The sequence below is a fragment of the Drosophila bipectinata genome, chromosome 3L, assembly GCF_030179905.1.
Source record: "Drosophila bipectinata strain 14024-0381.07 chromosome 3L, DbipHiC1v2, whole genome shotgun sequence".
In the NCBI taxonomy this organism is placed as follows: domain Eukaryota; kingdom Metazoa; phylum Arthropoda; class Insecta; order Diptera; family Drosophilidae; genus Drosophila; species Drosophila bipectinata.
Genome location: NC_091738.1, coordinates 328,536 through 348,910, shown reverse-complemented (window position 1 = coordinate 348,910; position 20,375 = coordinate 328,536). Strand labels below are relative to the sequence as shown.

At 45.8% G+C, this 20,375-nt stretch overlaps 4 protein-coding genes across 10 annotated transcripts; 2 read left to right on the top strand and 2 right to left on the bottom strand.

Moving 5' to 3' along the window:
* Positions 1–167: 167 nt before the first annotated feature.
* mthl14 (methuselah-like 14) lies at positions 168–6,044 on the top strand. 5 transcript variants are annotated; one of them, XM_043214054.2, is made up of 7 exons: positions 168–255; positions 3,752–3,879; positions 3,944–4,342; positions 4,398–4,587; positions 4,642–5,142; positions 5,203–5,336; positions 5,405–6,044. In XM_043214054.2, the coding sequence occupies exons 2-7, from the start codon at positions 3,776–3,778 to the stop codon at positions 5,664–5,666; spliced, it is 1,590 nt and encodes a 529-aa protein (XP_043069989.1). In that variant the 5' UTR covers positions 168–255; positions 3,752–3,775; the 3' UTR covers positions 5,667–6,044. The 5 variants fall into 5 exon arrangements, with proteins under 5 accessions (XP_043069989.1, XP_043069988.1, XP_043069985.1 ...); XM_043214053.2 differs by having other exon boundaries at positions 3,941–4,342; XM_043214050.2 differs by having other exon boundaries at positions 3,938–4,342.
* On the bottom strand, positions 5,808–13,781 carry DIP2 (disco-interacting protein 2). 2 transcript variants are annotated; one of them, XM_017235601.3, is made up of 16 exons: positions 13,350–13,781; positions 12,687–12,758; positions 12,151–12,597; positions 11,691–12,073; positions 11,473–11,563; positions 10,785–11,337; positions 10,385–10,725; positions 9,001–10,323; positions 8,476–8,636; positions 8,329–8,410; positions 8,174–8,278; positions 7,743–8,112; positions 7,018–7,678; positions 6,508–6,956; positions 6,297–6,445; positions 5,808–6,236 (listed from the first exon to the last, which is right to left on the bottom strand). In XM_017235601.3, the coding sequence occupies exons 1-16, from the start codon at positions 13,420–13,422 to the stop codon at positions 6,133–6,135; spliced, it is 5,364 nt and encodes a 1,787-aa protein (XP_017091090.2). In that variant the 5' UTR covers positions 13,423–13,781; the 3' UTR covers positions 5,808–6,132. The 2 variants fall into 2 exon arrangements, with proteins under 2 accessions (XP_017091090.2, XP_017091091.2); XM_017235602.3 differs by having other exon boundaries at positions 8,476–8,585.
* A 105-nt stretch (positions 13,782–13,886) lies between these two features.
* wac (wee Augmin) lies at positions 13,887–14,730 on the top strand. 2 transcript variants are annotated; one of them, XM_017235608.3, is made up of 3 exons: positions 13,887–14,030; positions 14,084–14,396; positions 14,454–14,730. In XM_017235608.3, exons 1-3 carry the CDS (start codon positions 14,027–14,029, stop codon positions 14,626–14,628), a joined length of 492 nt encoding a protein of 163 aa, XP_017091097.1. In that variant the 5' UTR covers positions 13,887–14,026; the 3' UTR covers positions 14,629–14,730. The 2 variants fall into 2 exon arrangements, with proteins under 2 accessions (XP_017091097.1, XP_017091096.1); XM_017235607.3 differs by lacking the exon at positions 13,887–14,030 and having other exon boundaries at positions 14,041–14,396.
* On the bottom strand, positions 14,647–20,374 carry Tudor-SN (Staphylococcal nuclease domain-containing protein 1). The gene is made up of 4 exons (XM_017235603.3): positions 20,065–20,374; positions 17,830–18,670; positions 15,987–17,422; positions 14,647–15,579 (listed from the first exon to the last, which is right to left on the bottom strand). The coding sequence occupies exons 1-4, from the start codon at positions 20,161–20,163 to the stop codon at positions 15,169–15,171; spliced, it is 2,787 nt and encodes a 928-aa protein (XP_017091092.2). The 5' UTR covers positions 20,164–20,374; the 3' UTR covers positions 14,647–15,168.
* Position 20,375: the final 1 nt, after the last annotated feature.

Here is a 20,375-nt window from a genome sequence, read left to right as displayed (position 1 = left end):
CCGAAAGGTTATAGACAAATCATGGGTGGTAGTTTTTCAGAACTTTATACAAAAATACAACTTAAATTAAATTATTTGAAATGAACCTGTCAGACAAAACTCTCTGTAGCCCTGTTTAAATCTAATCTTATCAACTCGCGATAACGACTCTTTGGCGAAATACAGTGTTTTTATTCGCCAGTATTATTTTATTGATCAACCCAAGCGGTTGCATTTTATTTGATTCTTCGACAAGTGAACTTACATTTTTCCCATGTGCGTACACACGTAATCGGTATTTTAAGGAAACCCACTGTCCCTTGATAACTTTTTAATTCATGGAAAAATGCTTACCCTTCTCGTGTTAACCGTTATCTATCTGCCAGTGCTGGTGCTTATTCATGGAATTTTTAAGAAATTCGTCACAATTTAAGTTGCGGACGGTTTTGAGTTGTTAAAATAATAATCCCCAGTGTTCATCATAACCAATCGATGGAATGTGAAAATAATTGTTACCTGCACGCTTACACATCCACCTGACGTCATGTGTGTGATTATTGTCCAAGAATAGGGCAGGAGATAGCTCCCGCCCGATAAGATAAAAGCCTATTTGGGTGGTAATAAAGCCAAACGTTCATAAAAATCTTTGTTTACATACTTAATGCGTTCTCAAAAACTCAGTACTTGGAACAATATATTTAAAATCAAATCGCTGTTCATGGGCCCTAATTTTTGCTGAGATTATAAAGAATACTATGGTTAAAAAAGTACATTTTAAAGTATTCTTTTTATGATTTTAGTGCTCAAGAATCGGTTGACTTTTGCCAAAAATAATTGTGTTATGACAGTTCTATGGAAAAAATATCTAACAACTATGTATTATATGTCTAGATTTTGATGCAGATTTATGAAGAATCGTTGTACGAATCGTTTAAGGTATTCCGCTCAAGAATCGGATGAATATTGGCAAAGATATAGACTACACTATGGGCCATATAGGGGATCCATGCATTTTTGAAGGGCACCCTTTAGAAAATTTGACAAAAAATCTAAAAATTTATTTGTTTCTAGATTTTAATGCAGATTTACGTAGAATCGTTGTACGAATCGTTTAAGGTATTCCGCTCAAGAATCGGATGAATATTGGCAAAGATATAGACTACACTATGGGCCATATAGGGGATCCATGCATTTTTGAAGGGGACCCTCCAGAAAATTTGACAAAAAATCTAAAAATTTATTTGTTTCTAGATTTTAATACAGATTTATGTAGAATCGTTGTACGAATCGTTTAAGGTATTCCGCTCAAGAATCGGATGAATATTTGCAAAGATATAGCTCACACCATATAGGGGATCCATGCATTTTTAAAGGGGACCCTCTAGAAAAAATGACAAAAAATCTTAAAATTTATTTGTTTCTAGATTTTAATGCAGATTTATGTAGAATCGTTGTACGAATCGTTTAAGGTATTCCGCTCAAGAATTGGATGAATATTGACAAAGATATAGACTACACTATGGGCCATATAGGCGATCCATGCATTTTTGAAGGGGACCCTCTAGAAAATTTGACAAAAAATCTAAAAATTTATTTGTTTCTAGATTTTAATGCAGATTTATGTAGAATCGTTGTACGAATCGTTTAAGGTATTCCGCTCAAGAATCGGATGAATATTGGCAAAGATATAGACTACACTATGGGCCATATAGGGGATCCATGCATTTTTGAAGGGGACCCTCCAGAAAATTTGACAAAAAATCTAAAAATTTATTTGTTTCTAGATTTTAATGCAGATTTATGTAGAATCGTTGTACGAATCGTTTAAGGTATTCCGCTCAAGAATCGGATGAATATTTGCAAAGATATAGCTCACACTATGGGCCATATAGGGGATCCATGCATTTTTGAAGGGGACCCTCCAGAAAATTTGACAAAAAATCTAAAAATTTATTTGTTTCTAGATTTTAATGCAGATTTATGTAGAGTCGTTGTACGAATCGTTTAAGGTATTCCGCTCAAGAATCGGATGAATATTGGCAAAGATATAGCTCACACTATGGGCCATATAGGGGATCCATGCATTTTTGAAGGGGACCCTCCAGAAAATTTGACAAAAAATCTAAAAATTTATTTGTTTTGAGTTTTTGATGCAGATTTATGTAGAATCGTTGTACAAATCGTTTAAGGTATTCCGCTCAAGAATCGGATGAATATTTGCAAAGATATAGCTCACACTATGGGCCATATAGGGGATCCATGCATTTTTGAAGGGGACCCTCCAGAAAATTTGACAAAAAATCTAAAAATTTATTTGTTTCTAGATTTTAATACAGATTTATGTAGAATCGTTGTACGAATCGTTTAAGGTATTCCGCTCAAGAATCGGATGAATATTTGCAAAGATATAGCTCACACCATATAGGGGATCCATGCATTTTTAAAGGGGACCCTCTAGAAAAAATGACAAAAAATCTTAAAATTTATTTGTTTCTAGATTTTAATGCAGATTTATGTAGAATCGTTGTACGAATCGTTTAAGGTATTCCGCTCAAGAATCGGATGAATATTTGCAAAGATATAGCTCACACTATGGGCCATTTAGGGGATCCATGCGTTTTTGAAGGGGACCCTCTAGAAAAAATGACAAAAAATCTTAAAATTTATTTGTTTCTAGATTTTAATGCAGATTTATGTAGAATCGTTGTACGAATCGTTTAAGGTATTCCGCTCAAGAATTGGATGAATATTGACAAAGATATAGACTACACTATGGGCCATATAGGGGATCCATGCATTTTTGAAGGGGACCCTCCAGAAAATTTGACAAAAAATCTTAAAATTTATTTGTTTCTAGATTTTAATGCAGATTTATGTAGAATCGTTGTACGAATCGTTTAAGGTATTCCGCTCAAGAATCGGATGAATATTGGCAAAGATATAGCTCACACTATGGGCCATTTAGGGGATCCATGCGTTTTTGAAGGGGACCCTCTAGAAAAAATGACAAAAAATCTTAAAATTTATTTGTTTCTAGATTTTAATGCAGATTTATGTAGAATCATTGTACGAATCGTTTAAGGTATTCCGCTCAAGAATTGGATGAATATTGACAAAGATATAGACTACACTATGGGCCATATAGGGGATCCATGCATTTTTGAAGGGGACCCTCCAGAAAATTTGACAAAAAATCTTAAAATTTATTTGTTTCTAGATTTTAATGCAGATTTATGTAGAATCGTTGTACGAATCGTTTAAGGTATTCCGCTCATGAATCGGATGAATAATGGAAAAGATATAGACTACACTATGGACGATATAGGGGATCCATGCATTTTTGAAGGGGACCCTCTAGAAAAAATGACAAAAAATCTAAAAATTTATTTGTTTCTAGATTTTAATGCAGATTTATGTAGAATCGTTGTACGAATCGTTTAAGGTATTCCGCTCAAGAATCGGATGAATATTTGCAAAGATATAGCTCACACTATGGGCCATATAGGGGATCCATGCATTTTTGAAGGGGACCCTCCAGAAAATTTGACAAAAAATCTAAAAATTTATTTTTTTCTAGATTTTGATGCAGATTTATGTAGAATCGATGTACGAATCGTTTACGGTATTCCGCTTAAGAATCGGATGAATATTGGCAAAGATATAGCTCACACTATGGGCCATATAGGGGATCCAGGCATTTTTGAAGGGGACCCTTTAGATAATCAAGAAACTTTACAATCATAGTTTACCAAGCTCCTACGCTTTCTTTCAGACTAGTTTTAAGAACACTATAAACATGGAGCTACGTTATTGGGAAATATTTTTCGTGCTGATCTATTTGAAGGCCTATTCCAATGCTTTGGCCCAAGTAACCAATCTTACCGAAATAAATTCATCAAGGTAAGAATTCAAGACTGAATATTATCAATATATTAAGCTCTATAAAAATATCTTCAAGTAGCAGCGCGGAGCAGTTAATAAATCAAACGTTATCGGAGTCCCCTCTACCAATATCTTCGGCAACGGATCCCACGACAGAATCAACAATCGCTAGTAGTAGTCTGCGGCCATCAGGCGCACCTGATTTGAATTCTTTGCAGAAACAATCTCAGCCTGAAGACTGCTCCCAGCGTGAAAAATATAGGCTTCAGCCAGTGGCCAGGGAATCGTCCCGTTTGCGAAAATGCTGCCCCATTGGCGAGAATCTGGATATTTACAGAGAGAATCAGAGTGATTCCATGTGCGATAACGAGGTGGTTAAATTCGAGCCCACTATAATTAGTGCTGTGTTGTTTGATAACTGCATTGAGGATCTGGAGATACCGACTACGCTGTCGTACGATATCGGAAACCCCTGCAACAGGTACGTGGAATCAGAAAGGCTGTTAAAATTAATATAAATAGTTCTTCGTGTCCAGCTCCCTTCTCTACGAGGGTGGTGAGGATGTGTTCTTTGTGCTCCAAGATGGATCCCTGTTAATCATCGACAAGTTCGGAAACGATTCGTATACGGTGGAGAAAAACTACTGCCTGGATATTGACAAATCGGGGCAGTTGTTCGCTTTTACTTGCATTACCCAGGTTGAGGACAAGATTGCATTCGCGAAGGTATTAATTTCAGACTCTTATCCATATCTTATGCTATATTCAATTCTATTTCAGGTGCTCTTTGTGGCCGTGTTGATGCTAATATCCATGCCATGCCTGCTGCTGGTCAGTTACTTGCACCTGTCCCTGAAGCTGTTGCGAAACTTGCACGGGCTCTCACTGAGTCTGATGTCCATGTGCTTGGCGTCGGGATACTTTGTGCACTCGGTGGTGCACATCTACTCTGTCCCCAACACAGGGATCATAGGCTACGTTATCCAGTTTTTCATCCTCAGCTATTTCTTCTGGTACTTTGTGGTGTGCTTTAACGTCCTCCTGAATGTGTGGTACAAGCTTCCCTGCCGCGTCCAGCTGTCCAAGTCCTGGGCCACCTTTAACTTTGCGTGTTACTGCTTCTTCGCCATTGCCGGACCCTCTTCCATAGTGGCGCTCACGGTCCAAAAAGGGCTGCCAGGCATGCCCTCGTACTTCCTGCAGGGACTCACAGAGTCCATACGTGACTCGCAGCGCTACTTTATACCTCCAGTTTCCACCATACTGTTCCTCAGCTTTTTGGTAAATGTGCATCCTTGACTTCTACCTGTGAAAGTATCTAAACGATTATTCCATTCCCAGATTAACATATTGTCCTTCTTCGGTTTTCAACGCGTGAAAGGCTACGAACTGGCAGAAAAGAAGGACCAAGGACAGGACCCAGTCCAGAATAGCATAGCGTTTGACCAACAGAAGTTCGAAGACGTCAAAAAGGAGTAAGATTCTGTTCTTCTGTTCAAGCCAAGTACAGTATTATAATCCCAATCTTTCTCGCCACCAACAGTGCCAAGTGCGTCTGTCTTCTGGGAATAATCCTCATCATAAGCTGGCTCCTGGAAATAGTCACTTTCTACTCGAACTCCAACTCCAATTACCTCCTCCTCTGCGACATGGTGAACGGTCTTCAAGGAGTTTGGGTGCTGCTCATCTTCTTGGTGGTGCGAAGACGCCGCACCATAATAATGCGGTGGTGGCGTGATCGGGGCTCCCACGAAATTAATGAAACCGAGATGCAAGAGCTACGTAAAGATAAAAATCCCACGTAGACCTGTAATGCCCATTCGATTCCTTGCTTAGCAAGCTTACATTCCAAAGAGAATAAACATAAAAATTTTGGATATAGTATACCCTCTTCAACCATCATTTAATTAGAATAGAGACCCCAATCCCAAACAAGTTGGCATGGCTTTTTATATATGCATATAAATGGTTGTTTATTTAGACTTATGTATATAATTACTAAATGTTTGTTGTCACTTTTATGGTCATATAAAGTTAAATAGTCCGTTAATTGTTAGAATGATTTACCAACTAGGCTAGTACGCTAATATTCCTAAGGGAAATGTGTAATTACTTGGGCGGTGTGAACCAAAATGAGCCTGCTTTTCGTATGTTCTTTGCTAGTAAAATGCTGTTAATGTTTACGCGGTTTTGTTTAAATTAGATAAGGAGAAAATGGGTTTGCCTCGTTTTCGTCTACGTAGTGGCGGTATCATAAGAATGGTTGTGTATTTACATGTTATATGCTACGTATATGGGATCCAATTGGTCGGCCAGAAAGCCGTCCCGTAAATGCATCCGTTGCTTTTCGCCACGGCTATTAATAGGCACCACACCTGAGAATGAAATAATAAAAGTTAGTCACCTGAAAACTTAAACATTTAGCCTCAACAAACCAGGATCAACAACCACAACAACGCCAACAATAAGCTGATGATCTTCTAATACTGTGTTTGTGACCAAGGGTACCAAATCCAAAGCTTCCGATTCATTGCCATCTAGCTCCACGACCACTACCAACAGATTAGTCCAAGTGAAAACGGCGCTGAAAAATTCAACGTTTAAACAATAGTCTTAGGAGGAACAATAAGTGTAGGGACGACATACCACTCGGCTATTTTCTTGTGACAGCGCATTACAGAATTTTCGATATCAATCGGATGATAGTTCATGCCACGCAAGGAGATCACTTCGTCGACGGCACCGACGACGTAAACAGCATCATGTAGTTCCTGATCGTTTGAGTTGGCTGCACTGCCCATCAGGCCGTGCTCCGAATTTCCACCCAACGAAGCATTCGAGAAGTTCAATTGTAGCTGACTAATGGAGTTCAACGATTCGGAATCACTGTCGCGACTAGCCACACTTGGTGTGGTTTCGTCTAGCAAGGAGGCAGCTTGAGAGCATTCAGTGCGACGCAGGAATCCCAAGTAGCCAGTGCGTGCATAAATCTCAGAGGTAGCCCCAGTCACCAATTTAGCGTTGAAGTGATCATTGTAGTCAGTTTCATCCCCGTAAATGGTAAAGTATCCATTGGCATTATGCGGAGCTTGTACCTGTACAAAAAATAAATCCATTTAGAAAAGTTGTAGCCTAGCTAGGAATCGAATTACTTACCCAAATCTCGCCCAAGTGCGAGTCGCCACAATGACCCTTGGTGTCGGGATTAGCAATTATAACCTTGACGCCGGGCAGTAGTTTTCCTGACTCAATGAGGCAAAGGGAATTGGGTGCGCCCCGCTCCACCAGAGCTACGCGGTTGTTTCGCAGTGCTCTCATGTCCACGTACACCTGGGCACTTTCCGCCGAGCTGGCTCCTTGCACACAAATAGCTGGATTCACCCGACACCCGAACGAAGTGGAGACACAGCGAGTGTTTAGCCCCAGGGCCTGGAACAGTTTGCAGAACTGCTGGGTCAGCTGAACCCTTGGCCGCTCTTCGGCCACCACGACACAGGTGCGTACGCAGCGCAGATCTATATTGCGCTGCTTAAGAGAGGGTATGGAATTGCTAAGAGCCTTTGTGCACAACTCGATGACGCCGTACGAGCAGAAGGTGTCGCGGACACGGTGCTGCGATAAGGTTGACAGCCACAGACTGGGATTGGACTCCACTTCGTAGGGTGCAATCAGAATCGAGTGGTGGCCACTGTAGACTCCGATCAGGGTCCACATGACGAAGCCCAGCCCACAATAGGGATCCAAACACAACGCAACATGACGAGAAGGATACAGCTCACAGGCCAATTTTAAACTGGCGCAAAGACTAGAGAGAGATCTGCAAGGATACCGAAAATAGCTATGAAGAACTTCTGATTCGAAAGTAATATTCATTCTTATACCGATGCGTTATGTTCACCCCACTAAGACGTCCACAGGTTGACACACTGAAGTCCAAATATGCGCTGGAGTCGAATGAGACCGTGGCTATGCCGGCATATTTGCGTTTGGGATTGTCGTCAATGTCCAGTATGGGCGGCCATGTCTTTGGATCAATGGAGGTGGCCGCCTCCCGGGACTTTAGTAACTTGATGATCGGTTGTATGGAGAGCACAATGCCGCTCTTGGAAACATCAACAATCATGCGAACCGTGGGCAATGTGGTGTTTAGATTCTGGGGATGCGGGGGTCTTATGGTAATAGGTATAGCTCCCAAGTACAGGCATCCATAAAACGCGCAAAGCAAGTCGAGACCCGGAGGAAAGATGAGAGCTGCAAGTACGGTTTGTTTTATTACATTCTCAATGAAATCTCAGGTCCAATGGAGGCTTACCAACGTGATCGCCAGGCTCGATTCTTCCACGTTCCTGTAGTAAAGCTGCTATCTTCTCGGCCCGCTTGTGCAGCTCAGAGCAAGTCAGAGTCTTGGCAATGGCACCTAAAAGAAAGGTTATCCCTTGTTGTGTCTCGTTTGAACTATAGCCTTACCCTTGGAATTCAGCAACGTGAATATGATGTGATCCGGTGAGGTATTGGCACGCCAACGCAGCACCCCTGTTATGAGTTGAGGCTGTGGTTTAAAATTTAAGAATGTAGCTTCTGACTTTGAGTTATAGTTTCACGATTGTCACCAACCTTACGCTCACAATCTTCTGCCAATCCAACGTCTCGTCCGTGGGCTTCAGCCAGACGATTACCTTGCACTAAATTGCCAACCATCACGGAGGCTGGTCCGACACCCGTGTCTGTAATACCACATCCAGATGATGAGCTTAATTTAGCGGCACTTGGCACACCTTTAGTTTAGTTTTTTTTTATTGGTTTGGGGAGTGGTTAGTAAAGTATTTTTTGTTTTTTGTTTGACCATTTTGTACAAGGATTAATTCAAGCGAGTTCATTAGTTATGGTGGCATTTGTGTTTGATGTAGTTATTATACAGTGGTGTTATTTTTAGTTTGGTTTTTTGTTGTTGTTGCAGTGAGTGTGTTGTAGTGGTCAGAGAAGTAATCGCAGCATTGTTGTAGTGTTGTTGGTGGTTAAAAATAGAGGAAAGCAATATTTGTAATATTTTTTAATACGGAATATAAGGTAACGGAAGCACAGAAAGTCCAACAGAGCCAATTATATTTGAGTAATTAAACGATTCTCGGGTACACTCACCTTGATGCAGTTCCCTCGGCTTGGGTAGATTCGTGACACACGTGTGCGGGCACATGAGGACGTTTGCCGGGTGCAGGGATCCCTCCAAGAACCGCCGCCTGGCCTCGCACAAGTGAATGCCGCCGAGAGGAGTTTTGGGCAAATGGTTTGGCGGCACCAATGCCAGGCAGTAAATGCCGACCTGATGAATGGAGTCCACTGCCTGGAGGACTCGCGACATCCACTGGAAGCTCTCCTCCTCGGAGCAGTCGGGCCGCTGCTCGGCAATTACGCAGACGCGCTCGTCCCGCAGCACCTTGATGCTGAACACGGCAATGCGCCCGCGATAGATGAAGCGCATTGGTTCCACTGCTAATACTGTGGCTATGATGTCGTCTGCATTGTGCTTGCGCCCAGTGACCGTCATGAGGCCGTCACGCGAGCCGCAAACGAAGACCAACCCTCCGGGGCCCAGGAAGCCCAAAAGTCCAGAACGCACGTAATACTCTTCTCCGATTGGTTTCGAAATTACGTTAACGGTGCCATTGCCGTCTTTCGGTGGCTCGAACTCCTCCACCAGAGGCTGCACTTTGAAGGTTGAGTTTGTCATGCCATCCAGTCCAAAGTAGCTGGCGCTTGTCGAGCCGCTGGTGACGCATATCTCCCCCACCTGGTCGGTCTTGCACAGCACTGGAGATCCCTCCGAACGAACGACCACCATTTGGGCAGCGGGCATCACCTGACCGCAATCCTGAAGGGTTAACGAGGTCAACGAGTCTTCGCTGTCCACCCTGACGACACCATGCGAAAGTGCAGCCATGGAGAGCACACCCCGCCCTGTGGCCGATGGGCTAAAGCCACAAGAACCGCGACCAGGACGCCTGAGGGAGACAGTAAACACTTCCGAGCTACTGGCGCACGGGCAAATGGCATCGGAGCGCAGTCCTTTGGCTTGGAATACGTTAAGAAACTGGTCACATGAGGACAGTGACCAAGGATTGGCACCATCGGCCACGAGAAGCATGCGCAGCGAAGATAGCGAGATATCCTTGTGATCTTTGGTGGCCAGTAAGCCCCAGTGCAGATCGCGGCTCTTGACGAGACAACAGGACGCCCGGTGCTTAGTTATCAACTGCATCCAGCTGGAGGGGCGCAGTTTCATCAGGGCATAGGGTATGAAGATGACGTGCATTCCATTCAAAACGGAGGTCAGAACCGAATGCCACAGACCGACTTCACGCTTGAAATCCAACACACAAACGATGGTCTCACCCTCGGTGTAGTGGCAGGCCATGGTCAGAGCCCGGCAATGATTGATCATGGCAGCTCGAGTAACAGTTACGCCTGCAGTTGGACATAAAATCACTCATTTCGATTCCTGCGTATTTGTTTCGTTTCAACTTACCCATAACACTGCCCTCCTTATCAGTTGTATATTCGATATAAGCCGCTGCTGACTCGTCGACACGCAGATTACCCACGTTGAACTCCTTGGGTGGCTTGGGCAAGTGCTCGGTGACGAACCACTGCAGACGCGGCCAGCCCTTCAACTTGGCAATTTCGCCAGTTGTCGTGGATTTTGGAAGACCTTTCAGGCAAGCCTCTGAGGTCAGGGCGACGGTTATGCCGCAGGAGCTCAGCAAAAAGCCCACCTGCTGGGGTGGGGTGTCGGAGCTTGAGAGCGGCAGCTCAATGGGCAGGGGCACCAAGCCCCTAAACATGCAGCCATACCAGGCAGTAATGAAACTAAAATGGTTTATCGGATGTAGTGCGTGGCAAACCAATAATTACATTTAAATACTAACCTCAAGGGGTCATTGTTCGGGTAAACCAAGGCCACACGGTCTCCTGGCTTGAGGGTTACTTGCTCGGGTCCCTTGCTGAATATCTTTGTGGACAGAGCATATGCGATCTTCTGAGCACGCGACAACAGTTTCCCATATGTCAGTGTGGTTGTTATTTTTCCGTTAGGATCGAGGACCGTGGCCATGGGGCTTTTGAAGGAATTAGTGCCATAGCGTTGGAGAGCGCACTCCAGGGTTCGTGGTAGACCGGCTGGTATTGAGAGTTGCTCGCCCTGCACAGGTGTCATCGTACTGCCCTCCGGCTTGGGGGCATTCGGATCTTTGGTATTTGCAGCGATCTCAAGCTCAATATCGTTGTCCTCATAGAACTCGGGCAATGGCCGGCGCTTGGGTCGCTTCAGAGTGTTCAGCAGTTGCTGAATTTTGGCCGAGACTTTCCATTTTCCATTCGCATCCGTCTCGGTGAGTTCATTTGGAGCGAGATTAACATACCGCGTAACCCGGTCGGCCGCCCGATGAGCATTGTTGAACTGTGTGATGTCAGGAGCGTTGACTAACGAAAGAGTGGAAATTAATTTATTACTTTTGCAGTTTGCGCGCTAAATTGAATTGATTACGTCGGACCCAGACAGAGCAAACACTGCTGCAAGCGAGCTTCACTTGTGGGCATTCTATTCCCATTACTTACATTGCTTTTGCTTGTACGCCTTGTCGGAGAAGTCACTGTCGCGCTTGTAGGCAATGGGCGGCGAGTCTGTGCTCGAAGTGTCGGATGTGGGCTGGGCAGAAATAACAAACAATTAGTGGTTACTGGAAGTTCCTCTTAAAAACTTGCACTTGTTTAGGACTAACACCTGTTTACCTGAAAGAATAAAGTTTATTTTTAAGTTTCTTGAAAACACTTACTATTGGTGGCAGATTCTGAGGAGGACGCCTTTCCGGAGCACTATTGGATGAGGCATACTTGTGATTTGGCGGCTGGGGAGTCGGTTTCACATCGTGCCGCGAATGCTGCTGTGAACTCATCGATGACTCACGGATTGGGGGCTTAATAATTGGCTCTGGCGGTAGCATGCTGTTGCTAATGTGGTCGCGCGGATAGTTGTACTCCTTGTCGGGGGAAATGATTTCTTCGGGTATTGATTCGTCGTCGGTCGATGAGTCCAGCTCATCATTGCACCCGGGACTTCGGTTGAGCACCGATGTGCGTTTCGATGGCATCGGAAGGCTAGGTTTCGGACGACCCTTTAGGGCAGCTAGTGCCTGCTGCACAGCCTCCTGCCTAACTTCTGTAAATGGACGAAAAGGGAATTCCGTTCAGGGGTTAACTTTGATATTCTTTCTACTACTGTATTCCCAAACTTACCCGAATGATAGCGTTTCTCATTGTGCGTTACCTTTCGCTGTGTGCGTCGCTGACGATGTTGACTGTTGTTCGATGGCGTATTTTGAAAACCACTGGGCTCGCGAGTATTCTGGTAGCCTGGATCTCCGACTGCACCACCTTGTGGTCGCATATTTTCGTAGCCGGGAGCCCCAACACCACCACCACCACCACCACCACCACTGCTTCCTCCGCCGTGGGAGTTTGATGATGTTGTCACGGAGGATGACTGGTGGAAGTCAATCTTTTTGGAATGTCTTTGCTGGGAGGAGGACAGGGAGGGAACCTCGGTGACATAGCTGTAGCCCTCGCTGGAGACTATGACACCATCGTTATTGATGTTTCCTCCGTGACTGCTGCTGTTGTTGCTATTGTTGGCATCTTTGACGTTGTAGTATGGCGGTGGCGGGTTGCTCTTCGGTTTGTCGCCTGCGAATGGCACGGGGAAAGCAGGAAGTGAACACATTGCACAGCGACATACGTATAAAAATAACTCCAAAAGCAGTAGCAAAACATACCCTCATGCTTTTTTAGGAAAGGCTGCAGTAGCTTCGCCCGTTTCTTCTCATAGCCCTTTTGGGTGATGTCACCTGTGAATGAAAATTATAGCGAAGGGGATTTCGAGTTAGAGAGGATGTGTGTAACTTCGTCCAGATTAACACTTGGTGTTTGTTTATTTAAGAATCTCTTCCGCCGACATATGCACACACACTTATCGTTGCGTGGGGTGGAGAGGGGGTGGTATATATATCACATTATGTCGCCTCAATTACAGATTAAGAAACGTTAAATTAACTGCCTCGTCTGAATTATTAAATTATTGTGTAAATGGATAGGGGGAGTAGTTGCATATTTTATACTCTTACGGAGGGTTTTATAATTTTTAGACAACGTTTTAACATTTTTAAAATGGTTAATATATTTTAAAAATTCAACTTTTTTGAATAATAATCTTTTTGTAGAGTTAAAAGTGGATTAATAAATACTTTTACAAACATGATAAAAATTTATTTGATTTCCAGACACAACACAACACATATGTACATATGTATGTATATATATACAACCAGACTAAAACAATCTTAGTTTTGACCGAAAAATGTATCTGCTTATTGGATAAAATCCTCATAAGGGTGCAGAGGATCGACTCTGGTCTAGCTCAGCTTCTTGTTTTTCTTTACCTTCCGACAGCTCCAAGTCCAATTCGGCGAGCTTCTCGCGAACATAGCCGGGCAACGAGGAAGGGTGCTCCATGGTTAACGTTAATTAATTTCAACCCAATGCGATCCAATCCACTCCTAGACGCTTTGGAGGCGTTAAAATTTTAGTTGGGCGCAGCGCAGGGCCGTGCACACACACCCAGACACCGCAGAGACACCGCTACTTTCCCACTTCGTTGTCAAAAATCGATCGATTTGCCATCCGTGCTCGATTTCACATTTTGCCGTAGAAAATCACCGGGGTCTACAACTGCCTCTGGCCAAATGCATCGGATCTGTACTGGGACACTGGGCCTAATGTAGCAATTACTACCAATTTGCACGGAAAAAGTAAACAAAGAAAAAGTAGCAGTACAAATCAATTCTGTGCTTAGCGAAAATTCTGTTAACTGTCACAGCCCTGCATTGTTGCATTAGCAGGAAATCGATTGGTCTTGGAATCGATGGCTGACAAATATGAATAAAATGATTATTTTCATTCAAGTGAATCCCAAGAGCACCAAAAACAAGCAGGGTTTTCGTAAATTTTTATTGCTTAATTAATAAAATAACGTTCAGCTGTCTTTTTACCTTCGCGGCTTTCGATATTTCATGGTATCGATAGTAGCATATCGATAGATGCCATTTTGGTTTCAAAAATGCGTGAGTTTATTCAAACGTTTGTTTGGCTGCTTAAAAATCAATGATTTTCTTAGATAATCTAAAGATTCAGGAGGAAATCAAGGCGCTTAAGGAGCTGGGACAGCACTTGGAGCAGCAGATGCAGTTGGCCAGCGTCGAACTGGGAGATTTCTCGGACGACGACTTGGGACTCCTTGACAAATGTGCTCACCTTTACGCACATCTACACATCCATGACTTTAACTTGAACTATTTGCGGGATTTCTACTTTGCGCGGAAAAAGGAGCGAATTGAAAACCAGCAGATTAAAGTGCAACAAAAAATAGAACTCCAAAAGGTAAAGGATGCCATTGACGAGGCCGCTAAGGAGGTGGCAGTTCTGGAGCGGTGAGTTTCGAGACATCTGTTTTCGGAAGCCCACTTATCCTTCCCCATCTTTCCCAGATTTAAATCTGAGGCGGAAAAACGTCTGATTCCTGAAAGCATTTTCCAGCAGAAGCACAACCAGCAACAAGCTACCAAACAAGGCCTACTGGAAAGACAGAAAGCCTGGAAGACACCCAAGGAGTTTAATATGGACGCCCTCATTGACAAAGTGGAATCTCTGGAGCGACGCTAGTAAATTTTTAATTTAATCTTGGTTTTATAAAAAATTATTTAATGTATTTACTCAGTAATGCAAAAAACACTTTACAATAACATAAAATCTGCAAATTTAAAAGACATTGTGGTTATATAAATTTTATCCTGCGGTATAATTATACTTTCCGGAGCTAAAGCGCTTATAAAATGTCCAATTGCTGCTAATGTGTGTCAAATATTTACTTTGGAGGATTATCGCGTCGAGCGGTTTGAAAAAAATATTAAGAAAAAAAACTAGAAAACCGAATATTAGACGATTGCCAACTGCTAGAAGCAAGCAAGGTTTTTGCTATGCTCTTCATGCAAATGCTCAAATGTATGTATTGTATTTCCAATGTGGTATATGCATCATATATATTGGTGTGTATATAGAATAGAATTAGTAATTTCATAATCTTTAAGTTGTTGCTTGTTGTTGTTATGTATATAAAGGGCGGGTATGTGGCAGACAAACATTTCGGCTGGCAACGCACTCCACACGCACGCCACAAGCCTACTCCCAGTTTCCGGCCGACTTTTAGCGGAACTCGGGCGCATCATCCTGGGTGATGTCGCCGTACTTCCAGATGGCCAAGTGCGCGGCCAAGGCAGCGTCTTGCGCAGCTCTGTACTGGTCCACCAGGTCCTTTAGCTTCCGCTCGCGACGCTTCTCTGCCAGCACAAGACCCTCGGCGACCAATTGCTTTCCAAAGTCGGTCTTGGTCGTGGGATCGTGCAGGGTGGCCAAGTTCGGCGAGCCAGTCACCTTCAGCTCAACGTTGAGTTGAACCTTGTGGTTCAGCACATCCTCGGAGAAGGCGCGCAGAGCTTCCTCCTTGTCCTCGTTGTCAGTGGGCAGGGCGACCAAGGCCAGAGCATACTCCGTGGCATACGGCTTCTCGCTGCTGAAGGCTGGAGGTAAGGCTGCCAATCGGCTGGTGGGCAGAGTCTACAAGAAAAAAACGAAATTTTAGAATATTTTCGATTTCGCACAAACATTCTTTTGAATTTGAATGGGTATGTCGCAGCCCGAGCGCATTAGCAATGCATGACTTGGACGCCCCCAGCCACTCTGTGCTCCGTTTTCGAATGTACACCCTGTCTGACTTCAGTGGACTTTGGTAGAGCCAAAAAATATGGCAAGACCTCTGGACCTTCGAAGAGAAGGGCATATTAATCGAAGGTGGAACACATTTAGCGTAGCTGTAGGGTTTGGGGTACGTCCTCATACAATAGCAGCCGCCACCCGGGAAGCATATTTTATATAGCAAGCTTATGACTCATGCGTTTCACTTTTAGCCAGAAACGGATCTAAGGAACTTGCAGATAAATCTGCATTCTCAGAGATGCACTCACCTCCTTGTTGCCGTAGTCGATGTACAGGACAGTGGCGTTGCTGCCCTGAACTCGCTCCACCTTTGCACGGTACCATTGGTTGTCCAAAGTGAACTGAGCGGCTACCAAGTCGCCGCGCTTGGGCGTATACGCGCCAGCGATGGGTGGGTTGGACTGGAAGTCGGCGTGCAGCTTGCTCATCAGCGTTTCAAGTTTGGACCCGTTTTCCACGGACTGCGCGAAGAATGTCAGAGTCTCGGTAATCTCGGTGACGATAACGTTCTCGTAGTTGACCTTGCGCTCGGCTACCACCTTGTCCTCCTTCTCCTCCTCAACGACCACCTTCTCCTCGGGCACTTGTTCAACATAGTTGGCCCAGATGTTCTTCTTGGCGGCCTTGGCACGGTCCTCGGCGCTCTTCAGCTGCCGGTAGTACTCGGATTTCTCGGCACTGAAGTGCACCTCCGCCAGACCCTCCTCGACGAGGGCAACAGACAGGTTAGCTCCACTGTCGGTCCACAGCCAGCCGATGACCGAGGAGCCAGCCTTGTCGGTGGTGTCGATGTGCACAGAAACATCGCGCTGCAGAACCCGCTCGCGCGTGAAGGTCAAAGCCTCATCGCCGAAGGGCTCACCCTCCTGGGCGGGAACTCCGTTCAGAGCCGGTCGAGAGGATCGCGGACACGAGATGCCTGCTAGTAGGAATGTGACCAGGCAGCTGTCCTTTGGCACGAACAGTCGCAGGCGCGATCCACTTGCAACGAATTCAACAATGGCTTCGGTACGCAGGGCGCGCTGCCACGACGGCAAGTACTGGACTTTAATTCGGGAATGATCGACAGTGAGGTCGTTCACTCGCAGAGTGGCGTTGTCCTTCTTTGCGTGCAGTCCCTTCAGGCCCTTAATAGCTTGCTGCTCGGCAGCAATCAGTTGATCGTAGGCGGAAGACCTCTGATCGTCGTCCTGGCGGTAACGGACGCAGGTGGCCAACCCCTTGGCCACCATAGCCTCAGCTACGTTCTGGCCTCCGATCAGGACGGTGTAGCAGTATTTCTCGGGGAAGTTTTCCCGAGGAGGCGAGATGTAGTCCAGATTGCACTGCACCTTCTTGTTGATCAGCTTCTTGCGCAGGAACTCGCGGGCATCGAACATGTGCGGGATCTCGTACAGAGGTCGGTAGTTCTTGCCACGCGGCGGAGCCTTGACGATCTCCTCCCCGTCAGTGCCAACCACAGCGCGCTGATCGCGAGGAGGCCTAATGGACGAGAAGAAGGCCTTCTTGACCTGACCGTTGGCGAGGCGGACATTGATGGCGTCACCATTGAAGACCTCGACCACTGTTCCGGTAAAGTCCTTCTCCTTCGAGTTGAACGCGGGTGTTTTTGCTTGGTAGTCCTGCCACTGTCGGAGACGCTTCTCCTTGGCCACACGCTCGGCAGCACGCAGTTTGTCGGCTCCTAAAAGAACAAATATATCAAGAGTTAGCAAGGTTTCTGAAGAGTCAGCCTGAAGCTACATTTTGTCCTAAAGGTTAATGTCGGCGGGGTGAAATGAACATCATGACAATTAGATTCAGCCACGGCATTCTTGGAGTCCGTCTTTAATCTAGCAGCCAACTGCTACAGGGGACAGCACACAATAGGTTATCTACCAATGCGGTGCTGATCTGTGCAATCGAGCTGCTAAAATGATAACCACTGTTGGGTCTCACACCAAAGCAAGTGAAGGCGGTTCAATTCAGGTGCATCTTAGGGAGACCAATACCCTCTGGCAACTGTCTATTGGTCCATACAGCACTTGGGCCAGAACGGACTCCCAGCAACGCCGCCATCCCATTCAGGTTTAGCAATGAATTACAACTTACCGGTCTTCATTACGGCCATGGACCAATCCACGCACTTGGCCAGTCCCTCGCGCAGCAGAGACTCGGCAATGTTGCCCTTGGGGTACAGAATCGTGCCGATGAAGTTCGAGTTGTTGACGGACTCCAACCGAATCTCAACATCGCGCTGCAGCAAGCGGGTCTCCACGAAGTAGCGGGCTTCATCAGCAAACGGCACCTTGACGCTGAGGTCGGGCTTGCCGTCGGCATCCAACTTGACTCCGGGACACCGGATGCCCGAAATCATCAGCGTGATGTAGTGGAAGTCGGGCAGCAGGAAGGCACGCACCGTGGATCCATCTCGCACATGCTCAATGATGGCCTTGACGGGCTTGCCGCCGTAGATGTCGACCACGTGCGCGGGGTTTTCGTGGGACCACTTGATGTTACGCACCTTGTCGGCAGCGTTCGTGTTCGCCGCCCACTTGCCTCGTCCAGCGGCACGGGCCTGATCCTCCACTTCAATCAAAGTCTGCTGCTCGGCAGTCGGCCTTCCCTCGCGGCGCACCGTTACCAGACCCTCACGCACAATGGATTCGACTACGTTCTCGCCGGTCTCCTTGTCCTTTCCGATCCACACGAATCCGTACTCTCGGTTGGAGTTGGCAGGCTTGTCGAAAGTAAACGTTACTTCAACGCCAATAAGCTTTTTTCGGAGGAACTCCCGCGACTCCCACGCCCAGGGCTCATCTTTGGTCTCATCACCACCGGCTCCGGGGCGACGGGCCAGTTTCGGGGCCAGGACATGCGAGAAGGTGATTTGTTTCTCCGGAGGCGGGGCACCCTTGGTCGCGCGAATGACTACCGTGTCGCCGGAGAGAACCTGGAATAGGAAGTGTGGGATGTAGGTTACCCATCTGGTCCGAACAGTTGAGGTTAAATGAAAGTGCACGTGCGGGCGGCTGCTGCCTAGGGGTGGACCTATCTTGCTATCGCACCACTTGCTATCGATTACCAGTGGCGCAATGCATATTCAACGGATTTTCACTTTTACCTGGCCGACCTGGGCTATCAATAAATGTACAGTTACTGATTTTGAGAAGATTACATCCTAAAATGCATGCCAACGCATTTAAATTTTACAAAAAATAAAAAAACACGTGCGGGGTCTAGCAGAAGGCGCCTGCGCTAGAAAAATGTCACGTAGGGATGCACATATGAGTACATACATAGGTATATAGGCCCAAGACGAGGGTCCATCTTGCCGGTCACCAGATTAGTTTGCTCTGCAGATATCGCCTTACACAAAACAGGCCTCAAAAGGCCTTTCTAACAGAAACCGGTTTAGGGAACAACAAAAATATCTCAATGGCTTCTTCAGCTCTTTTTGGGCCTACGTAGGCATCTGCTGGAACTCTTGTGCTGGCCGAAATTATGCGGCAGGTATACGCGATCCAGCAGCAAAGCCAACAAAAGAAAAAGATAAGAATTAAAAGGGGGCAGCTGGTACTAGGGCGTCGCCTAGTGGTCATCAATGATCAACAGGTTTTCCGAGTGGGAGGTGGGGATCTCAGCTACCTGGTCAGCCTTAAGAACAATCTATCCCTACGCCGATTTGACAACGTCACCAGGTTCGATGCCAGCCGGCTAGAAAGCTGGAAATTGATAATTGTTATCACTACCACTGCCACGAAAGACTGGCGAAAGTCCACTGAGCTGACTGAAAATAGCGACCCCCTGCCAAACAATGAACTAAACTGCCTCAAAGGAAGTGTAAAGACCGCAGTCCTCCAGTCCTAATCAAAATAAATTTATAAATAACAGCAAATTAACTCAAAAATGCCCTTCCGGGGTTGACAAGGAGGTTAGAAACGAACAGGCCGCTAACGCAGCAGCGCCATAACAAAGGCTGTTGACTAAAATATAAGTTGGACACGTCCTTATTATCCTGATTTAATGGCGTGAGCCACGGGGCAGTAGTAGAAACAATTAAAATGGGGCGGTACTGATAGGGGCCTGCATGGGCCGCCAAAGAAAATCTGCCAGCTTGGCACCTTCGATAACTTTCATTTCTTCTTCGTTAGCCGCGAGCGTGTGCAACGTGTCACTCTCACGCAGCCAGCCTATACACGCGTCTCTTTCGCACTTGTCAGAGTTGCACTCGCCCGCCTCCAACAGGCCCAAAAACCGCGTTTGCCACGCTGCTACGGAAGATTAGGGCGTCTGGTGACTGGTCGTGGTCCATGACGATGCCAGAGATAGCCACAATTCACTCACCTGCTTCACGATTCCGCTCAACGTCTTGGCAGGGGCGGGCGGCGCTCCTTCTTTCGCTGCTCCTCCGGCAGCTGTCGCGCTGTTCGCTGGTGTTGCCATTTTCTCGTCGGATGCGGGTGGGGTTGAATTAGCAAGGGCCAATGATGCGCTGCGCTCAATAGCGGATAATCTTGTCTTTGTTTCGAGTGTACGTGCACCGCCGAAGTCCACCTAATTAAGTTATTTGAGCAATGAAGGAACCGCACACAGTAATCTCTCCCGAATTTTCGCTTCTACAGTGTGCTCCAAGTACAGTGTAGCTTCGAGTTATC